Source organism: Gossypium hirsutum, chromosome D05 (genome assembly GCF_007990345.1).
Source record: "Gossypium hirsutum isolate 1008001.06 chromosome D05, Gossypium_hirsutum_v2.1, whole genome shotgun sequence".
Lineage (NCBI taxonomy): Eukaryota > Viridiplantae > Streptophyta > Magnoliopsida > Malvales > Malvaceae > Gossypium > Gossypium hirsutum.
The window spans coordinates 25,856,586-25,875,004 of record NC_053441.1 but is presented as its reverse complement, the minus strand read 5'-3'; the positions used below and the strand labels follow the sequence as shown (position 1 = coordinate 25,875,004).

The window sequence follows — 18,419 nt, the reverse complement described above, 5'->3', positions numbered from 1 at the left end:
TTGAAGGAGACCATAGTAGTTGTTTGGTGTTGGAACTAAGAATGTAAAAATGAAGGATGTAAGCAGTTTCTTGAGCTTGAAGGCCCGATACTTGCTGAGCAAACAATACAAAATCAAACTTGAAAGACAAAAGAAAAGTAAGATGAGAGAGTTTGATGATGAATCTTTTGTGAATTTTTCATTAACTTGTAAGATGGCATAATACCATTACATATACCAGACATACGCTGGTCAAGAAAAACAAAATGGTTACCTAAACATTACCTACTACCACTAAGTACATTGAAACTTGTTGAAACAAAACTTGCACACTTAGTAAAGCTGATTTATCAGCTCAAACATCAACCAATTACATCAAGTACTACATCAACAACTTAGTTCTAATCTAACTAAGTTACAAAATATCATTTGAAAGTAGCAAAATGAACAGCAGCATGAACTTCAGCTGCAACTGCTTGGCTCGGGCAGCTTCTGTTGCTTCTTGTCTGCATGCAGGCCAGCTTCAACATTTGGCAATGTTGAAAATTAGCTCCTTCAGTAATTTAAGTCGTTTGATTAGCAATTTCATTATCAGTTAGTTTTGACAATTCATCGAACAATGGTTGATTCTTATGCTCAGCTTGTCTAGTTCTTTAGGTTTAGCTTGTATCTCTTTTTTCCTTTTAATTCCCATAACATGTTATCATAGATAATTCTTGTCCTCCTCCGTTGGCCTCATCCCACAACTAGCCACAGCCAAGAACGATGGTTCTGATACTAATATGCGGGCCAAATATCCGAGCTAAAACTTACTGATAAAAGGAAGAATGAAGAAGAGAGAAAGGAAAGGAAAAAGAGTCATGTAGCATAGAAGAAGAAAACTCAGAGAAGGTAATTTTCGTTTCTATTGGTAGTAACCACTTACATAGTTTCTCATGTTTCCCTTACCAGCTTGTACAATTACAAATTACATGACACTTCATAGAATTGAAATTAGGCATGTATCACAAACCTCAAATTTCAATTGAACTCAAACTTCTTACCCAAAACAAACAATCAAGGCCATAGATTGATAGTAAGGACAAGTAATGTGAGATTAATGCATTTTTTATATAATAATTTATATAACAGAAATTTATATATTTATGTTATTTTATATGTGGTATATATTTTTTGGGGGAAGGTCTACTTATTCCGGTATAGTTTTACATCTTTCTGTATTTTTTTGTACGATTAATATTTTAATGATCCAAAATTGAATTTATCAATATAATTATACTTGTGTGAATTTTTGAGTGATTCAATATCTCTGTCATATTGATTTAAGATACTCTATATATTAATATATATTCAACGGTTGAATATTTTTTATATAAAATAAATAGTTAGAATTTTTTAGTTTATATCAACTTTGACATGTATGATCTATATGAATGAAATATTAAATTCAAGAGTTAGATCATTAAAATATTAATCGTACAAAAAAAAAACAAAATCAATCATGGCATAAGTAATCAAAGTGAAAAGCGACTTACGACCTGTTTTTTATTGCGTTTGAGGTTCCAGAAGCAATGAAGAACACTCGACTTTTGGAGTCAAAACTATGGTGAAAAAATGTTTTTCACCCAAATACAAAAGTTAAGGTAAGTGTTTTTGGCTTTTGCGTTTAGAAGTAAAAATTACCAAAATGTCTTATGTAGGGTTTTTTTACTTGAATAATATAAAAAATAAATAAATATGAAGATAAAATAACAGAAATAATATTTGTGGGAATATGCAAAACCAACAGTGAAATACAGGTGCAGCTTGACCAATCGACGACACCACTTTATTTTTTTAAAATATTTTTTCGAGTGCAACCTGATCAATTGGTGGCACCTGTATTTAATACCAGAAAATACAATTTTTTTAAACAATATACGAATAAAAAAGAAAGAAAACACGATGTTTTAAATTTTTTTCTGGTATTAAAACACGGGCTCGTGATCAACAAGGCACATCCACATCATCCATCAAGTTGGTGCCACTTGACAAATCGATGACACCAACTTGACGGATGATGCGGATGTGACCTATCAGTCACAGGTCCATGTTTTAATACCCGAAAAATTCAAAACGCCAGTTTTTTTTTCATTTCACCTTAAAAACAATTTAAAATTGAAAACTTTTTGGGTGCCAACATTGGCGGCACCAATAAGAATTTTTTTTCGTATACTGTTTTAAAAGAACTCATATTTTTCAGTATTAAATATGGGCATTGCTGATTGATCAAGCTGCACCCCAAAAAATTTTTTTTTTAAATAAAGTGGTGCTGTCGATTGGCCAGGCGGCATTGGTATTCCACTGTTTATTTTGCCTATTCCCGTAAATATTATTCTTGTTATCCTATTTTCGTATTTATTTATTTTTTATATTATTCAAGTAAAAACTAGACCTGATCATGGGTCGGGTCACTCGGTCCCGCCCGAAGGCCCGCTCGAAATGTGGGAGGGTTTGGGAAAAAAATAGACCCGAAAAATGGGCTTGGACAAAAAATAAGGCTCGTTTAAAAAATAGGTCAGGCCTCGGGTAAGACATTTTTGGCCCGGGCCCGGCCCGGCCCGAATTCACTAAAGGACAAAAAATCTGCTCTTTTTTTTAATGTTATTTTCTTGTTGTTTTCTCCCTATTTTGCTACCATTTTACTATTATGTTGCTACTATTTTGTTGTTATTGTTTGGATATCGTATAAAACTTATTTTATTGTTAATTTTGTTATTATTTTAAAGGCATTTGTTAATTTTGTTATTATTTTAGAGGCATTTGCTTGTTAAGTTGCATTTATTTTAGTATTATTTAAGTCTACATATTTTTTAAAATTTATTTTCAATTTATTGGGAAATAATTATTTTGATGTTTTTAGTATTTTTGATGTATTATATATATTTAAAAATTATATAAAAAATTAATACGAACGGGCCAAGTTGGGCCCGGGTTTTATCAATTTTATCCGGGTTAGACTTAGGCAAAATTTTAGGCACATTTTTTTGGCTGAGTCCGGGCCTAGTAAATGGGCCTAAATTTTTATTTGAGCCCGACCCAAACTCGGCCTATGAGCAACTCTAGTAAAAACCCCTTGTTTATATTAGCTATTTAAAAATGCACATAAAAATTAGATTAATTTATATTTTATGTATTATTATATTAATTTATTTAAATATTATATACCTTAATTAATAATTAAAGATATTATAACTTTCAATTATAATTATTGATAATAATGGAAAACACTAAATATTAATAAACCATAAAAGGAGTAGCAATTAGCCAGCTTAGTTAATTCTTAACTATCCATCGATATCCAAGGTATATTGCGAAATCCATAACTGCCTTGATTTAACCCAAAACGCCCTTATACATTCCCCGCCATTCGGCCTTAGACGTCTCTTGACACATGGACCTAATTTTGTAATTTCCAAGGCACTCTCCGCGCGCTTAAATGATTTCTCTTCCAATCCTACCAGACCAGTAGGAGTGGTGTTTTTCCGTTTGTGGAAAATTTTCTTTCCTTTGAAATCCTTTGAGAATTGTAAACGATTTTTAATTTTTGAAACTTTTCAACTTTCAAGGGAAAAGAAATCAACGGCGGCGAAAATGAACGATATGGTGGAAGCCGTTGGGGTTCCTCCTCCGACGCCATCGTTCTCCTCACCTACCAGTCCAAGGAAACGCGGCAGCGGTGGCTGCTACTGCCGCATTTGGTCTTGTTGTTCGAGACGAATTATCTCGCAGAACAATGCGAATTTCGAACGGAGCGCGGTTCCGTCGCGGTTCATGTACTATCGCTGTGGTTCTTGGTTGAATTTCTCGGACGATGATTTACAAACAGTGCGTACAGGTTTCTTGGAGCGGAAACCGATTATTGAAGCAGTGATCGACGGTGCAAAGTATATAATTGATTTTAAGAGGATGCAGCAGATCAATTACTCGACAGGAAATTGGCGGTCAGTTGCTTGGATCGATGAAGATGGCAAGTGTTTTTTCCCCAACGTGTTTTTCTGCAATGAAGACTTGTGCAAATCTGAATATGAAAACGAAAGGGATGATGATATCAGCTGCGACTGCAAAAAGAAGAATAATCGCACTCCTGAGATTGATATTGTGAGTAAAATTGATCGAACTTCTTCGGAAAGAAAGCAAGTTGATGGGTCAGAAAGTTCCTCTGACAAAGCCGTGGGAGTAAATGTGATTAGAACTGCTGAATGGCCTAATGCGAAAAGGTTGAAAGAAACAGAGAGAGAGTATATGGTCGTTTATAACCTTTTCTTTGACGGAATAAGGAGGGTAGATAATGGAGCTAGGGTTACTTCGATTTATCGGTGCAATTGGGAAACGCATTTGGATAAGGCAAGGCTTGTAATTTTCCAGAAACAGATTGAGATTACTAAGGCTGAAAGAGGCACTTCAAATGTGACTTATGCATGGTATGGGGCTTCCGCCGAGGTTGTGGGGAGTGTTCTGGCTTATGGTTTTGGGTTGCCCAATAAGGTTACGCCTATTGATGTTTACGGGAATGGCGTTTATCTGTCTCCCTTAGAGTTGCCACACTTGAGGTAATTCATTGCGTTTTTCTTTTTCCAGTTAACTGCATAGTTTTACTTTAGTGGCCCAGTATTGGCTCGGTCACCATTTAGTTCTAGATTGAAATCAACTTAGCTTCAGTAGTAATTCAAGCCAAGTTGGTACAATGCCAATTTTTGGCTTGCCTTCGAGATACAGTCTAGTTGCTAGAACCTCTGCACTGCTGTTTCAAAAAAGATGTGTACAAGTTTGAGATATATAATTATGACGATGAACTCTAAATAGTGGTTCCGTTTGGCTTGAAAATATGCTTTTCTTTTTTTAGCTAGTGTACATGATTTCCTTATAATCTCATGATTGTTGTTGAATACTTAAATAGAGAGGTTCGTAGAGTCTCCTTTCCTTATACCAGTTGATCTTAAGGAGGAAAAAACAACTTAATCATGATCAGTTCACATTGATAATTTTAACTACTCCTTACTACATTATTGGAGACTTGTAGTCAAACTACGAGGTATTGCTTGGTTTGGCCTAAAAGCTACACGGTTTTGTCATGCTTACTTTTGGGTAATTTTAACTTTTGTACTGATTATTTTGATCTGTTCTAATGTTGGTTTTACCGTTACAGTGCAATTCTAGCTGATGCAGATGAAAATGGTGTGAGACATCTTATTCTGTGCCAAGTTATATTGGGAAATATTGAGAAAGTGGAAGCTGGATCTCAACAATATCTCTCATCAAGTGTGAATTTTGATACTGGTTCTGATGATCCTAGCAACCCAAGGTGGTATGTAGTATGGTCACATAATGCGAACATGTATATTCTTCCCGAAAGTGTAGTGAGTTTCAAAACTTTGGGTAACACGCATGGTAAACTTTTATACTCTCCTTGGTGTCTTTGGTTCTTTTTTCTCCTCTCCTTTATATGGTTTAGAAGTTAAGAGGTTGTTTTCTTGTAGGTCCAGTGAGGCCAACTTTTTCCATTCAAAAATTGTTAAGGAAGTTGAGGGACTCTCTTCCTCCTGCCAAATTCGAGGAAATAGTAACTTCATACTGTTCATATAGGGTAAGTAGGCTGCATGCTAATCAGATGAAGATTTTGCTTGTTGCTTGTAGCGGAATTTGTCTATAAAGTATGAACACTTTTTAATTTTGTTTCTTCAATTGTTTACCACAGGCTGGAGCAGGGACCAAGGGTGATTTTACTAAGAAACTACGACTGGTTGTTGGTGATGACGAGTTTCTGAAATCTGCTGTTATGGAAATTGGTTCTAACTCATTTCAAAGTGTCCAGCATTTGAATTACTGATTCATTTGCCCCTGTCATTTTATAAAAGAAAAGGATTAGGATAAGAAAGGAAATGCTTAGTCCGCACACTAACCCACAGTACATGTAGCAATTGTGGTTGACAAATTAAAGAGTTTACAGTTCACAGTTTCAGATTTGTTTTACCACTGAAGGTTTTACTATGGTTATAAAAATTGGAACTTGGAGAAGAAATGAGCTTCAGAGTTCTTCAGTGGTTTTTAGCTTAGAGATGATAATGTGAATGGTATAAAACATCTTATACTGTGCCGGCCCCGGGTCATACTGGGAAATATTGAACATGTGAAAGCAGGATTTCATCTCATATGTTGTGGATTTTGACACTGTGCTGGTGATCCTAACAATCCGAAGAGATATAAAGTGTAATTGACAAACAGCCCATATTTAACCTGAGTTTTGGGTTTCAGACCTTGGTAAATGCAAAGGTAAACTCTTTTATCTAAACTATACCCTTTGTTTTCCTTTTTGTAAGTTTGTGGTCAGTATTTTCGGTGTTATCATGCAAGTAAGTATGTTTGGCCTTACCGAATTTCTTTCGAAGATTTTGAGTTCTTATGTCTAGCCAAAGCAAGGGAAGTACATACTTTTAACGCATTTTGATTCCCTTTTTCAACTGCTGACTACAGACTGGAGAGTCGACCCGCGATGGTTTGTTGAGCAACTAAACAGAAGCAAATAAACGAAAATTGTTGAATTCATTCACAGAATAAGGTTACAAGCTCGTTTATATACAGTGAGCTACTACTAACAGACTGCTAACTAACTTTTCTAATCTCCTAACCTTATTCAACAACTAATCACTATATTTAACAACCAACATACATTCCTACACTCCCCCTCAAGTTGGAGGGTGATATATATCTCGCACCCTCAACTTGGATAATAGATATGTTGTTGAACTCTCAGACCTTTAGTTAATATATCTGCTAGTCGTTCCTTCGTTGTGACATGCCTGGTTTGAATTAAACCACGTATTTTTTTTCTCGTATAAAGTGGTTGTCGATTTCTATATGTTTTGTCTCGTAGAAGACTTGATTTGCAGCTATTTGTGTTGCTAGTTACTGTCACAATACAGCATAGTTGGTTCCTTGTGCTCAACACCAAGTTCTTTAAGCAGGCTGCTTAACCACACGAGTTCAGCCACTATTCAAGCCATACTTCGCTACTCGGCTTCTTGTGAAGAACGTGACAGTGCTTTGCTTCTTTGACTTCCATTAAAGCAAGGAATCCCTAAGCTTAACACAAAATCTCGATACTGATTGTCTCGTCATAAGACTTGATGCCCAATCAAAATCACAACCATCAGCTGTAAACCACCTGTTGGAAAAAACAACCCTCGATCAGGATTTTTCTTTATGTACCTGATCACTTAGAATATATAATTGTATGTACTTGATCACTTAGACTCCATGTCCTATTATAATCGTCAAGAAAATTACTACAGACAGAAGTTTATTCATCTCAAATCAAAAGACCAATAATTCATGGAAATCATTGGCTGCATGGGAGAAAAAATTATGCAAATCATTGCCTGCAATGTCATGGAAAAGATTTGTTAATGTTGAAGAATAATTTGTTTAAGAATTTGTTTAAGACTGATAAATGGAAAAGATTTGTTGATGTGAAGAATAATTTGTTTAAGACTAATAAAGTATTTGAGTGGGATGATTCGGCTGCTTTAAAAGTTTCTCAAGAAACTAAATAGAGATTTGTTTATGCGAAGAATAATTTGTTTAAGACTGATAAAGCATTCGAGTAGGATGATTCAGCTGCTTTAAAAGTTTTCCAAGAAACTAAACAGAGATTCTCGGAAAATTATCATGGCTTTTCTTATAAAAATAAATTACCAAGTAATTCAACTGATTTATATATCGATGATATTGATTGAGATCTTGAAATCGACCCAAAATTTTTCTCAAAAATAAAGTCAATTTCTGATAATGATGAAGAAGAGAAGAAAGAAGAAGTTATCACTGGATGGGAGTACGATGATCCTACACCTTGTTTGCCTACCATAGTTGAATGGCAAAGAACTTTGTAATTAGTTTAGTAGTAGTTAATAGAATATAGAATTGTATGTACCGGTGACTCAATCCTTTTCCTTGTTGGAAAGAAATTCAAATTTCAGTTAATCCTTTTTCTTGTTGGAAAAGGAATTTCAGTAAGTATTTGTATAATAAAATTATTAAAAAAATAATTATATCTGCATTGATAATATTTTTTATTGAATGGGTTTTATTAGTTAAATAACTTTATTAGTTAAATTTAAAATTTTAAAAGTAATGATTACGAATTATGACTTTCAAAATAATGATTACAGAATAAAGAATTATAACTTAGTAGCAACATTCACTTTGAAACTTACAACAGTAATTCAGTGAAATTGACTAAAAAAATAAAACAAGCATCAAGTTGCATCTTTTAATCCAACCAATTGCACGCATCGACACCATAGAAAATCTATAAACTACGATGCAACACCATAGAATCATATAAGAACATCTACAAACTACGTAGACGGCTTGTTCATACATTAGATTTACCCTTTCATTCTCCACATAAAGGTCCCTGATTCTTCTTGTAGCATGTTCATTCACAGAATACAAGCGGCCTGCAAAATATAAAACAGAATAGAAGAACCCTTTGACTTGGTCAATCATAGCCCCTGCACTCTTCAACTTCACAAAACACACTCTTAGCAATACTTCAGAGTGACAAATGAAAATATTACCATGTCCAAGATGCTCGTTACCAATTACCAAACTATAGGGAATAGGGTTGATAGGCCTGCAACCTTTTTTCAATGTGCGAACAAAGAAATCCCTTAAACATGCATATTCTTCAAAAGGGAAAGCTACTTCTTCTAGGTCTTACATGCAAACCACAATACCACATCGTAAGTTATTCTTCATTTTCAGTTGACTGTGCATTTATCTCATCAATCGACAAAAGCGATCTAAAAGAAAATGAGAAGGGAAAAGTTATGAGGTAATAAACATACTTGAGTGGAAAGCATGAGCCTATGCTCTATACACATGCGGGCACAGCCAAACTGGAATGTCCTAAAAAACGATCTTTAAGCAGGAGCATGGGAACTGTCAATTTATCATTAGTGTTCAAATTAGAAATCGTAAAAAATAATATATATTCATTTACCATGCTTAATATTATTCAATCATTTAGTAATGATCATTAATGTTTAAACTAGTCACCACCATATGTTCAAACTATTTTTGTGTTGATGAAAATTTGGTATAAAATCCCATTAAACCTTAAATTTAACTAGATATATTCAAGCACGTAAACGATCTGCATTAAAATTTAGTACATAGATTATATTGAAGTTGTAGTAAAATTTAAACACAAAGATACGATAAGAGTGCATTGGTTATAGATGCAAATAAAATATGTTGAACATGAGATTCGTAGTTGTAATTAGTTTACTTCAACTACTATTACTAAACTAATTACAAAGTTCTTCTCATATTTTCTGTATTTGTTGTTCCATTTTGTGGCTCATCATACTCCCATCTAGTGGCTTTAATTTGCTCTAATGGAATTGAAAACGAATCAATTTTTTAACTTCTTTCTCTTCCTTTTCTTCATAATTGGAAATCGACTTTATTTTCGAGAATAGTTTTAGATCGATTTCAAGATTCCAATCAATATCATTGATATATAAATTAACCGCATTACTTGGTAACTTATTCTTACAATAAAAACCATGATAACCATGATAATTTTCTTTGAATCTCTATTTGGATTCTTCTTCATAATTGGAAATCGACTTTATTTTCAAGAAAAGTGTTGGGTGCATTACTTGGTAATTTGTTCTTACAATAAAAGCCATTAAAAGTTTTCCAAGAAGCCAAACAACTGAACCATCCCACTTGAATTTCCATGAATTACCATTATCATTCGGTTTGGGACAAGTAAACTTCAGTCTGTATTATCTTTCTAGACGAATATGATTGTATTTGTATAAGAAATTTATTAAAAAACAATGGATGTAAAAAAGGAATTATCTAAAAATTAATGTTATTTTAAACTCAGTTTTTAGCCCGTAATTTGATTCTGTTAGGTAGTATTTGTTTCTTTAAAAATAATTTCTAAAAAATTATTTTTGAAAATGATAATTTATAAAAAAAAATTATTACATTAGCAAACTGAACTAATTAATAACATTTTAATTTGACATAATTAAAACTTTTTCGTAATAAACTTAAATAAATATAAATACAAATTATTGTGTCAAAAGAAAGATTCCAATAAAGAAGGATTCCAATTGAAGAACATAATGTATCTGCTGTCTAAATACGAAGAACATAATGAATTTGTTGTTTAAATAAGATATTTGATTTTTTTAAGGTTCAGGGTACAAAAGGGCATTGGCACTTAACTAATATTTGTTGACAGGAAAATTGCAACAGCAATTCAGAGAAATTGACTTGAATGTAGGCTCAAAACTCTCCAAATATCATCATTCTTTCTGATATCATGTCATTGGCTTGTTTTATCCTTTCCCTAGTTGCATCTTTTAATCCAACAATTAGCACGTATTGAGACAATAGAATTATATAGCTGTACAGCCACTATTTTGCCCGAGCCCAGGCACAAATAATAAAACCTAAAATAGCAAAAAAGTCCAAATTACAAACAAACCCAAGCGGCCTAAATCCAAAACCTTAAATGGCTTAATAGGGCCCAAATTTAAACAGCATCAGGGAACCCTAAGGTTCTCTCCTTTCTTCGCGCCGCAGCTTGCTGCCCATATGCCTCCAGCGTACTCGTCGCCCGAGGTCTGCCACCGCCAGCCAGCCTTGCACCAAAACGGCAAGCCACTCCTCTGCCTTCGCCAAAGACTTGCAAACAAGCAGCACAAAAGAGCAGAGATAGTAAAAATAAATGTATTTTCTTTCGGTTATATAAGCCCAAAATCAAACAATGTAAGGGGGATATTGTATGAAAAGATTGGAAATAAAAAAGAAAGAAACTTTGAAGGTGATTTTACTTCTATTTTGGTTTCAAATCGGGCCGATTCTACTTTTATTTTTATTTTTTATTTTATACGAAAATAACAAGAAAAAGAAAGAAAAAGAGGAACTTACCGGGATCGTTTCGCGTCTGTGTCGTCGGAGGCTTCTTCTCCGACGATAGAATCGGTTGTTGAAAGGCTGGTGATCCACTCCCTTTTGTTTTCTTTTTGGTGTTTCGAGACCGGATCCGTATTTAGGAGGCCGAGATCTAAAAATGGGGTAAAAAAGGAAAACTTTTTGACTCTCCGCCGCTGTGCGCAGCGGTGTTGGCGCCGACGATCGGTGGCCGGGCCGATGGCCACTGGCCGAACCCTGGGCCGGAGAGGGGGAGGGCCTTGAGAGAACTTCTGCAGTTTTTTTTAGTAAGGGGGAAAGAAATAAAAAAATAAAAAAATAAAAAAAATTGGGCTTAAATAACCCAATAAAACGGCGTCGTTTTGCTACTAGGGTTCAGGTGCCAAAACGACGCCGTTTTGGTCCTGATTCGCGTGTCGACCCGATCCAACTAGGGGTGTTCATTCGGTTAACCGACTGGTTAACCTACCCGAAATAACATTAACCGAATTAACCGACCTTTCAAAATTTTTAACCGTTAACCGAACTCAATATTTTTCAAAAAAAATTAACCGAACCGAAATTTTTTCGGTTAATTTTTTCGGTTAACCGAATTAACCGAAAATTATATATTTTTTTATTTTTGGTTAAAAATTAACCGAATTAACCGAATTACCCGAATTAACCGAATTGAACCACTACATAATTAAATTATTTTTAGACTTTTAGACTTTAGTTTCGGTTTTAGTTTTAGGATTTTATTTTTATTTATTAAATTATTTGTAATTTTTATGATTGGGTTGGGTTGGGTAATTGGGTTGGGTTGAATACTTGGGTTTGGATTGAGTTTAGGTGAATAATGGGCCTATTTATATATTATAATTTTATTTATTAATTTTTTCGGTTAAACCGAAAAAGTTCGTTAACCGACCGGTTTCGAACCGAATTAACCGTTAACTGAAAAATTAAAAAATAATTAACCGACCCCTGACCGAAAAAATTCGGTTAACCGACCGATTAACCAAATTCGGTCGGTTAACCGAATTTTTTTAGTTTTACCCGAATTTTTCACACCCCTAGATCTAACCCAGGGGATCCGTGTGTTTTTATTAATGGTCTATTTCGTAAATAGTCCTTCCGATTTTAAATAGTTTCGCAATCAAGTTCCTTTTAGTTTTTAATTTTGCCCCAAAATTTTGTTCTGATTTCATTTGAGTCCCGCGTAAAGTGCTGCGTTTTGGAAGGCGGGGATATTTTTCCTTTTAGTCCCTCCTTGTTATTCGCGTACTAGATTCAGTCCCTTTCTTTCTATTTATTTGCGATTTGACCCCGAATTTTTTTAATTCAATTTAGCGCTTTGTTTGTATTTTGGTTATTTTATTATTAAAAATAATAAATTATTATTATTAATTTTATTGTTATTATCATCAGATTTTTATTTATACTTACTATGTAAATTTTAAATATATGTAGCTTATTATATTATTATTATTATATAATTGCTTATATTATTTGTTATTTGTTATTTTTATTTTTATTTTTTACTTCAAATTTTGCTATATATATACATATATACATGCTTAATATTTACATACATGTACACGCTTACATTTTTATATATATATATTATAATTTATATGCATGTATGTATTTATATGCATATTTTAAATTTATATATATACATACTTACATGTATCCTCTTTTATTTTCATAAATATATATACACATATTTAAACATATTCTTTATATTTTAAAATATACCCCTGTTTTACATGTATAGTTTTTATATTTTATAATTCGTACATACATACATATTTTTCGTATATTTTACAATTCACATACATATATATCCACATATATTTTTTATACTTCATAATTTTAATACACACATATATATACTTTATATTTTTATAATTTTGTTCATCTCTTTTATTTATTTATGTCTTTATTATTATTTTTAAAAGAATATTTCAATCTAATTTATTCACATATTTGTTATTATGCATGTTATTAATTTGTCCTTTTTATCCATTCATTTTTATTGTTGTTGCTCGTATTATTTTTTACTATCGCATTCAATATTGCTTTGTACGCATATTGTAGCGACGTAAAAATTTTAGCTTAGCTTGGTCGCTAATTGTGGCGATTTATTGAAAAAAAGTTTGAAATTTGACGTTTGATTTTTGAAATAAACAGGGAGTCGCCACCGATCCTTTTTCCTAGGTGTGATCGGACACCTATTAGATCTCTTATTAAAACAAATAAAAGGTTGAGTTTAGGTCTACGTTAAAATCCAGAGAAAATTTAGGGTTCGGGAGTCGGTTACGCGCGAGGAAGGTATTAGCACCCTCGCGACGCCCAAAATTGGTATCTTATTAAACACATGTTGTCTTGATTTTCAAAAATACGAATTCAATTTGACATTTAAGTGTGATCCGATTGAAGGAAATGAGAAGTTGCAAGTTTTTTTTTGTTTTTTAGAAGGACGTCCCGTTTTTAACACGAGCCGATTAATTTCACCCAACATAGCGATGAAATCGATGAATTAATGTTAAAATTGATACATTGCCTTATTCTTAAAATTAAAATGTAAAAGTTTTTAAAATGATAGTAAAAAAAAATCCAAGAATATTATTGTCAAAAAATGCGAACAATGATGTGAATAATAAAATATATAAAATATAAAATATTAAAATATCAAAATATTAGAATAATAATAATTAATATTGAAAAATAAAAAATAAAATAGAAATAAAAAAGATGTACATAATATATATTAGAAATAATAACGATGTTTAAAAAAAATACTATTAATAATACTACATCAATATGTACATATATAAAAAATAAATACGTGATAATATTAAAAATATGTACATAATATAGTGTTAAAAATATATACATAATATAGTTAAGATATATACATAAGATAACATGTAGAAAAATATATATATATATATAAATAATATAATATTAAAGATATATAAATAAAATAGTATAAAATATACATATACGTAATATAGAATTTAAAATATACCTAATATATTAAAAGAATATATATAATATAATATTAAGAAATATAATAATAACAAAAAAGGAGAGAGAGAGAGAGGGTGGATGATTTTCGGCAACAAGGTCGGCCATCGTCCGGTCGCCGGACCACCGTCGGCGCCACCGTACACGGCAGCCGGACCTCAAAAAAACTTTTTCGGTAAAAATAGGTAAGCTTCCTCCTTTTATTTTTTTTTTACTTTCGTATAAAAGAAACAAAATAAGATTGAAAGGAAAACAATAAGTAAACAAAGAACTTAAAATGAGAATAGACAAAGAAACCTCTTTTGCTTTGATCTTTGATTAATCTTCAAAAAAAACTAGCTTCTCCAAAAACTAGCCTTCACAATAACTCTTCTCCTTAATTACTTTAAAAAGAAACCTCTCCAAAAATCCTTTACAATAACTTTCTCTCCCAAAAACTCTCCAAAAAAAAATCCCCCTCCAAAACTCTCCAAAAAAATCCCCCTATACAAAATATGAGAAGGCTTATATAGCCATTTACAAAATATTTTTTATTGTTTATGTCTTCATTTGTAGGTACAAGTGGTGGTGGAGAATGTGTGGCTAGTGGAGTTGGTGGTGGGAAAAGAGTGGCTAGTGGAGTTGGTGGTGGAAAAGGTGTGGCTAGTGGAGTTGGTGGTGGAAAAGGAGTGGCTAGGTTTTTTTTATTTTGATTTGGGCTTAGGGTTTGGGCCATTGAGGTTTTGATGTAAATTTGGCTTTGGGTAGTTAAGATTTTGGGTTTTGGGTTTAATTTTAGTGGGTTAGGTAAGGCTAAATTGGGTTTTGATGTAAATGGGCTAAAATTGGCCTACAACAGCTGCCCCTCTTTGCTTATTATCGTGTAACGAGAATAGAGCAAAGATATAAAGAAAGGTCAATTTTGTCCGGTCTTGTTAAGTATGGACTTCTTTGGTGCTCTTCTCATCCAGGTAGTCTCTTTCCAGTCCATCGCATCTTGTAGCTTTGGTTCAATCCACTGCAAATTCGGAGATATGCCTTGTAGCTTCAATCTGTTCCAATGTAATTCAATATGCTCTTCTATCGCTTCAGTGAGATAAGGTTTTGGGTCTTCTCTTCTGCCACTTTAGAAAGGCAAGATCTGATATCCTCGATTAACTCCACTGCAACTTCAGGGAGACAAAATATGGTGTCTTCAATCAGCTCTAATATTGATTCTTTACTCGGCATGTGATCTTGAGCTCAACTCATTTCTCGCAATATGAATTGACTCTGTAAAACTAGACATTAAAAACAGAAATTGAAAATAGCTCAGCACGTGAGCCAAGGCTCAACTCACCTCTCGCAAAAGTAGATTTTAAAAATACCTCGACATGTGAACCCAAGGCTCAACTCACATCTCGCAATATGAGTTGATTTTTGAAAAACAGAAATTTAAAAATACCTCAGCGTGTCCTGAGGCTCAACTCACCTCTCGCAATATGAGTTGATTTTTTTTTTAACAACAGAAATTGAAATTACCTCAGCGTGTCCTGAGGCTCAACTCACCTCTAGCAATATGAGTCGATTTTTGAAAAACAGAAATTGAAAACCAGAAATTGAAAATACCTCAGCGTGTGAGCCAAGGCTCAACTCACCTCTTGCAACATGAGCTAATTTTTGATGAACATAAATTAAAACCACCTCAGCGTGTCCTGAGGCTCAACTCACCTCTCGCAATATGAGTTGATTTTTGACAAACGAAAATTGAAAATACCTCAGCGTGTCCTGAGGCTCAACTCACCTCTCGCAATATGAGTTGAAATGAAAACACAAAAATTGAAAATACCTCAGCGTGCCCCGAGGCTCAACTCACCTCTTGCAATATGAGCTGATTTTGAAAAAGTAGAAATTAAAAGGTTCAACCCACCTCTCGCAATATGAGTTGATTCTTGACAAACAGAAATTGAAATTACCTCATCGTGTCCTGAGGCTCAACTCACCTCTCGCAATATGAATTGAAAAAAATACCACAGTGTGTAATCTGAAGCTCAACTCACCTCTCGCAATATGAGTTGATTTTTTTTTAAAAAACAGAAATTGAAAATACCTCAGCATGTGAACCGAGGCTCAACTCACCTCTCGCAATATAAGTTGAATTTTGAAAACAGAAATTGAAATTACCTCAGCGTGTCCTGAGGCTCAACTCACCTCTCGCAATATGAGTTGATTTTTTTTTTACGAACAGAAATTGAAGAACAGAAATTGAAAAGACCTCAGCATGTGAGCCGAGGCTCAACTCACCTCTCGCAATATGAGTTGATTTTTGAAAAGCAGAAATTGAAAACGCCTCAGCGTGTGACCCGAGGCTCAACTCACCTCTCACAATATGAGTTGATTCTTTTGAAAAGTAGAAATTGAAAATAGCTCAGCACGTGAGCAAAGGCTCAACTCACCTCTCACAATATGAGTTGATTCTTTTGAAAAGCAGAAATTGAAAATAGCTCAGCACGTGAGCAAAGGCTCAACTCACTTCTCGCAATATGAGTTGATTTTTAAAAAACAGAAATTAAAAGGCTCAACTCACCTCTCTCAATATGAGTTGATTTTTGAAAAGTAAAAATTAAAAACAGAGTTTGAAAGACAGAATTTGAAAATACCTCGGCATGTGACTCGAGGCTCAACTCACCTCTCGCAATATAAGTTGATATTTTGAAAAGCAGAAATTGGAAAAAAACAGAAATTGAAAATACCTCAGCGTGTCCTGAGGCTCAATTCACCTCTCACAATATGAGTTGATTTATTTTTTTGAAATTAAAACACAAAAATCGACAATTCCTCAGCGTGCCCCGAGGCTCAACTCACCTCTTGCAATATGAGTTGATTTTGAAAAACAGAAATTGAAATTACCTCAGCATGTCCTGAGGCTCAACGCACCTCTCGCAATATGAGTTGATTTTGACAAACAGAAACAAAAATTGAAAATACCTCAGCACGTGAGCCGAGGCTCAACTCACTTCTTGCAATATGAATTGATTTTTTGACAATAAAAATTGCAATTACCTCAGCATGTCCCGAGGCTCAACTCACCTCTCGCAATATGAGTTGATTTTGAAAAACATAAATTGAAACACAAAAATTGACAATACCTCAGCGTGCCCCGAGGCTCAACTCACCTATCGCAATATGAGTTGATTTTTGAAAAACAGAAATTTAAAAATACCTCAGCGTCTCCTGAGGCTCAACTCACCTCTCGCAATATGAGTTGATTTTTTTTTACGAACAGAAATTGAAAAACAGAAATTGAAAAGACCTCAGCATGTGAGCCGAGGCTCAACTCACCTCTCGCAATATGAGTTAATTTTTGACAAACAGAAATTGAAATTACCTCAGCGTGTCCCGAGGCTCAACTCACCTCTCGCAATATGAGTCGATTTTTGAAAAACAGAAATTGAAAACCAGAAATTGAAAATACCTCAGCTTGTGAGCCAAGGGTCAACTCACCTCTTGCAATATGAGCTAATTTTTGATGAACATAAATTAAAACCACCTCAGCGTGTCCTGAGGCTCAACTCACCTCTCGCAATATGAGTTGATTTTTGACAAACAAAAATTGAAATTACCTCAGCGTCTTGAGGCTCAACTCACTTCTCGCAATATGAGTTGATTTTTTTTGAAACATAAATTACAAAACGAAAATTGAAAATACCTCAGCGTGTCCTAAGGCTCAACTCACCTCTCGCAATATGAGTTGAAATTAAAACACAAAATTGAAAATACCTCAGCGTGCCCCGAGGCTCAACTCACCTCTTGCAATATGAGCTGATTTTGAAAAAGTAGAAATTAAAAGGTTCAACCCACCTCTCGCAATATGAGTTGATTCTTGACAAACAGAAATTGAAATTACCTCATCGTGTCCTGAGGCTCAACTCACCTCTCGCAATATGAATTGAAAAAAATACCACAGTGTGTAATCTGAAGCTCAACTCACCTCTCGCAATATGAGTTGATTTTTTTTAAAAACAGAAATTGAAAATACCTCAGCATGTGAACCGAGGCTCAACTCACCTCTCGCAATATAAGTTGATTTTTTTTTTAAAACAGAAATTGAAAATACCTCAACGTGTCTTGAGGCTCAACTCATTTCTCGCAATATAAGTTGAATTTTGAAAACAGAAATTGAAATTACCTCAGCGTGTCCTGAGGCTCAACTCATTTCTCGCAATATGAGTTGATTTTTTTTTAACAACAGAAATTGAAATTACCTCAGCGTGTCCTGAGGCTCAACTCATCTCTAGCAATATGAGTTGATTTTGAAAAACAAAAATTAAAAGGCTTAACTCACCTCTCGCAATATGAGTCAATTTAAAACATAAACTAAAAATACCTCGGCGTGCCCCGAGGCTCAACTCACTTCTCGTAATATGAGTTGATTTTGAAAAAAAAAATTAAAAATACCTCAACATGTC

General features: G+C 33.8%; 1 protein-coding gene across 1 annotated transcript; it reads left to right on the top strand.

The window, feature by feature from the left end:
• Positions 1–3,475: 3,475 nt before the first annotated feature.
• LOC107905208 (probable inactive poly [ADP-ribose] polymerase SRO3) lies at positions 3,476–6,040 on the top strand. The gene is made up of 4 exons (XM_016831798.2): positions 3,476–4,571; positions 5,168–5,409; positions 5,499–5,605; positions 5,717–6,040. Exons 1-4 carry the CDS (start codon positions 3,613–3,615, stop codon positions 5,846–5,848), a joined length of 1,440 nt encoding a protein of 479 aa, XP_016687287.1. The 5' UTR covers positions 3,476–3,612; the 3' UTR covers positions 5,849–6,040.
• The last annotated feature ends 12,379 nt before the right edge of the window (positions 6,041–18,419 follow it).

Excerpts from the sequence above, each read along its gene's own strand:
- LOC107905208 (XM_016831798.2), top strand. The coding sequence starts at position 3,613 with ATGAACGATATGGTGGAAGCCGTTGGGGTTCCTCCTCCGACGCCATCG. Across the intron at positions 4,572-5,167 it reads TTAGAGTTGCCACACTTGAG|TGCAATTCTAGCTGATGCAG; the intron begins GTAATTCATTGC and ends TTACCGTTACAG. Across the intron at positions 5,606-5,716 it reads CTTCATACTGTTCATATAGG|GCTGGAGCAGGGACCAAGGG; the intron begins GTAAGTAGGCTG and ends TGTTTACCACAG.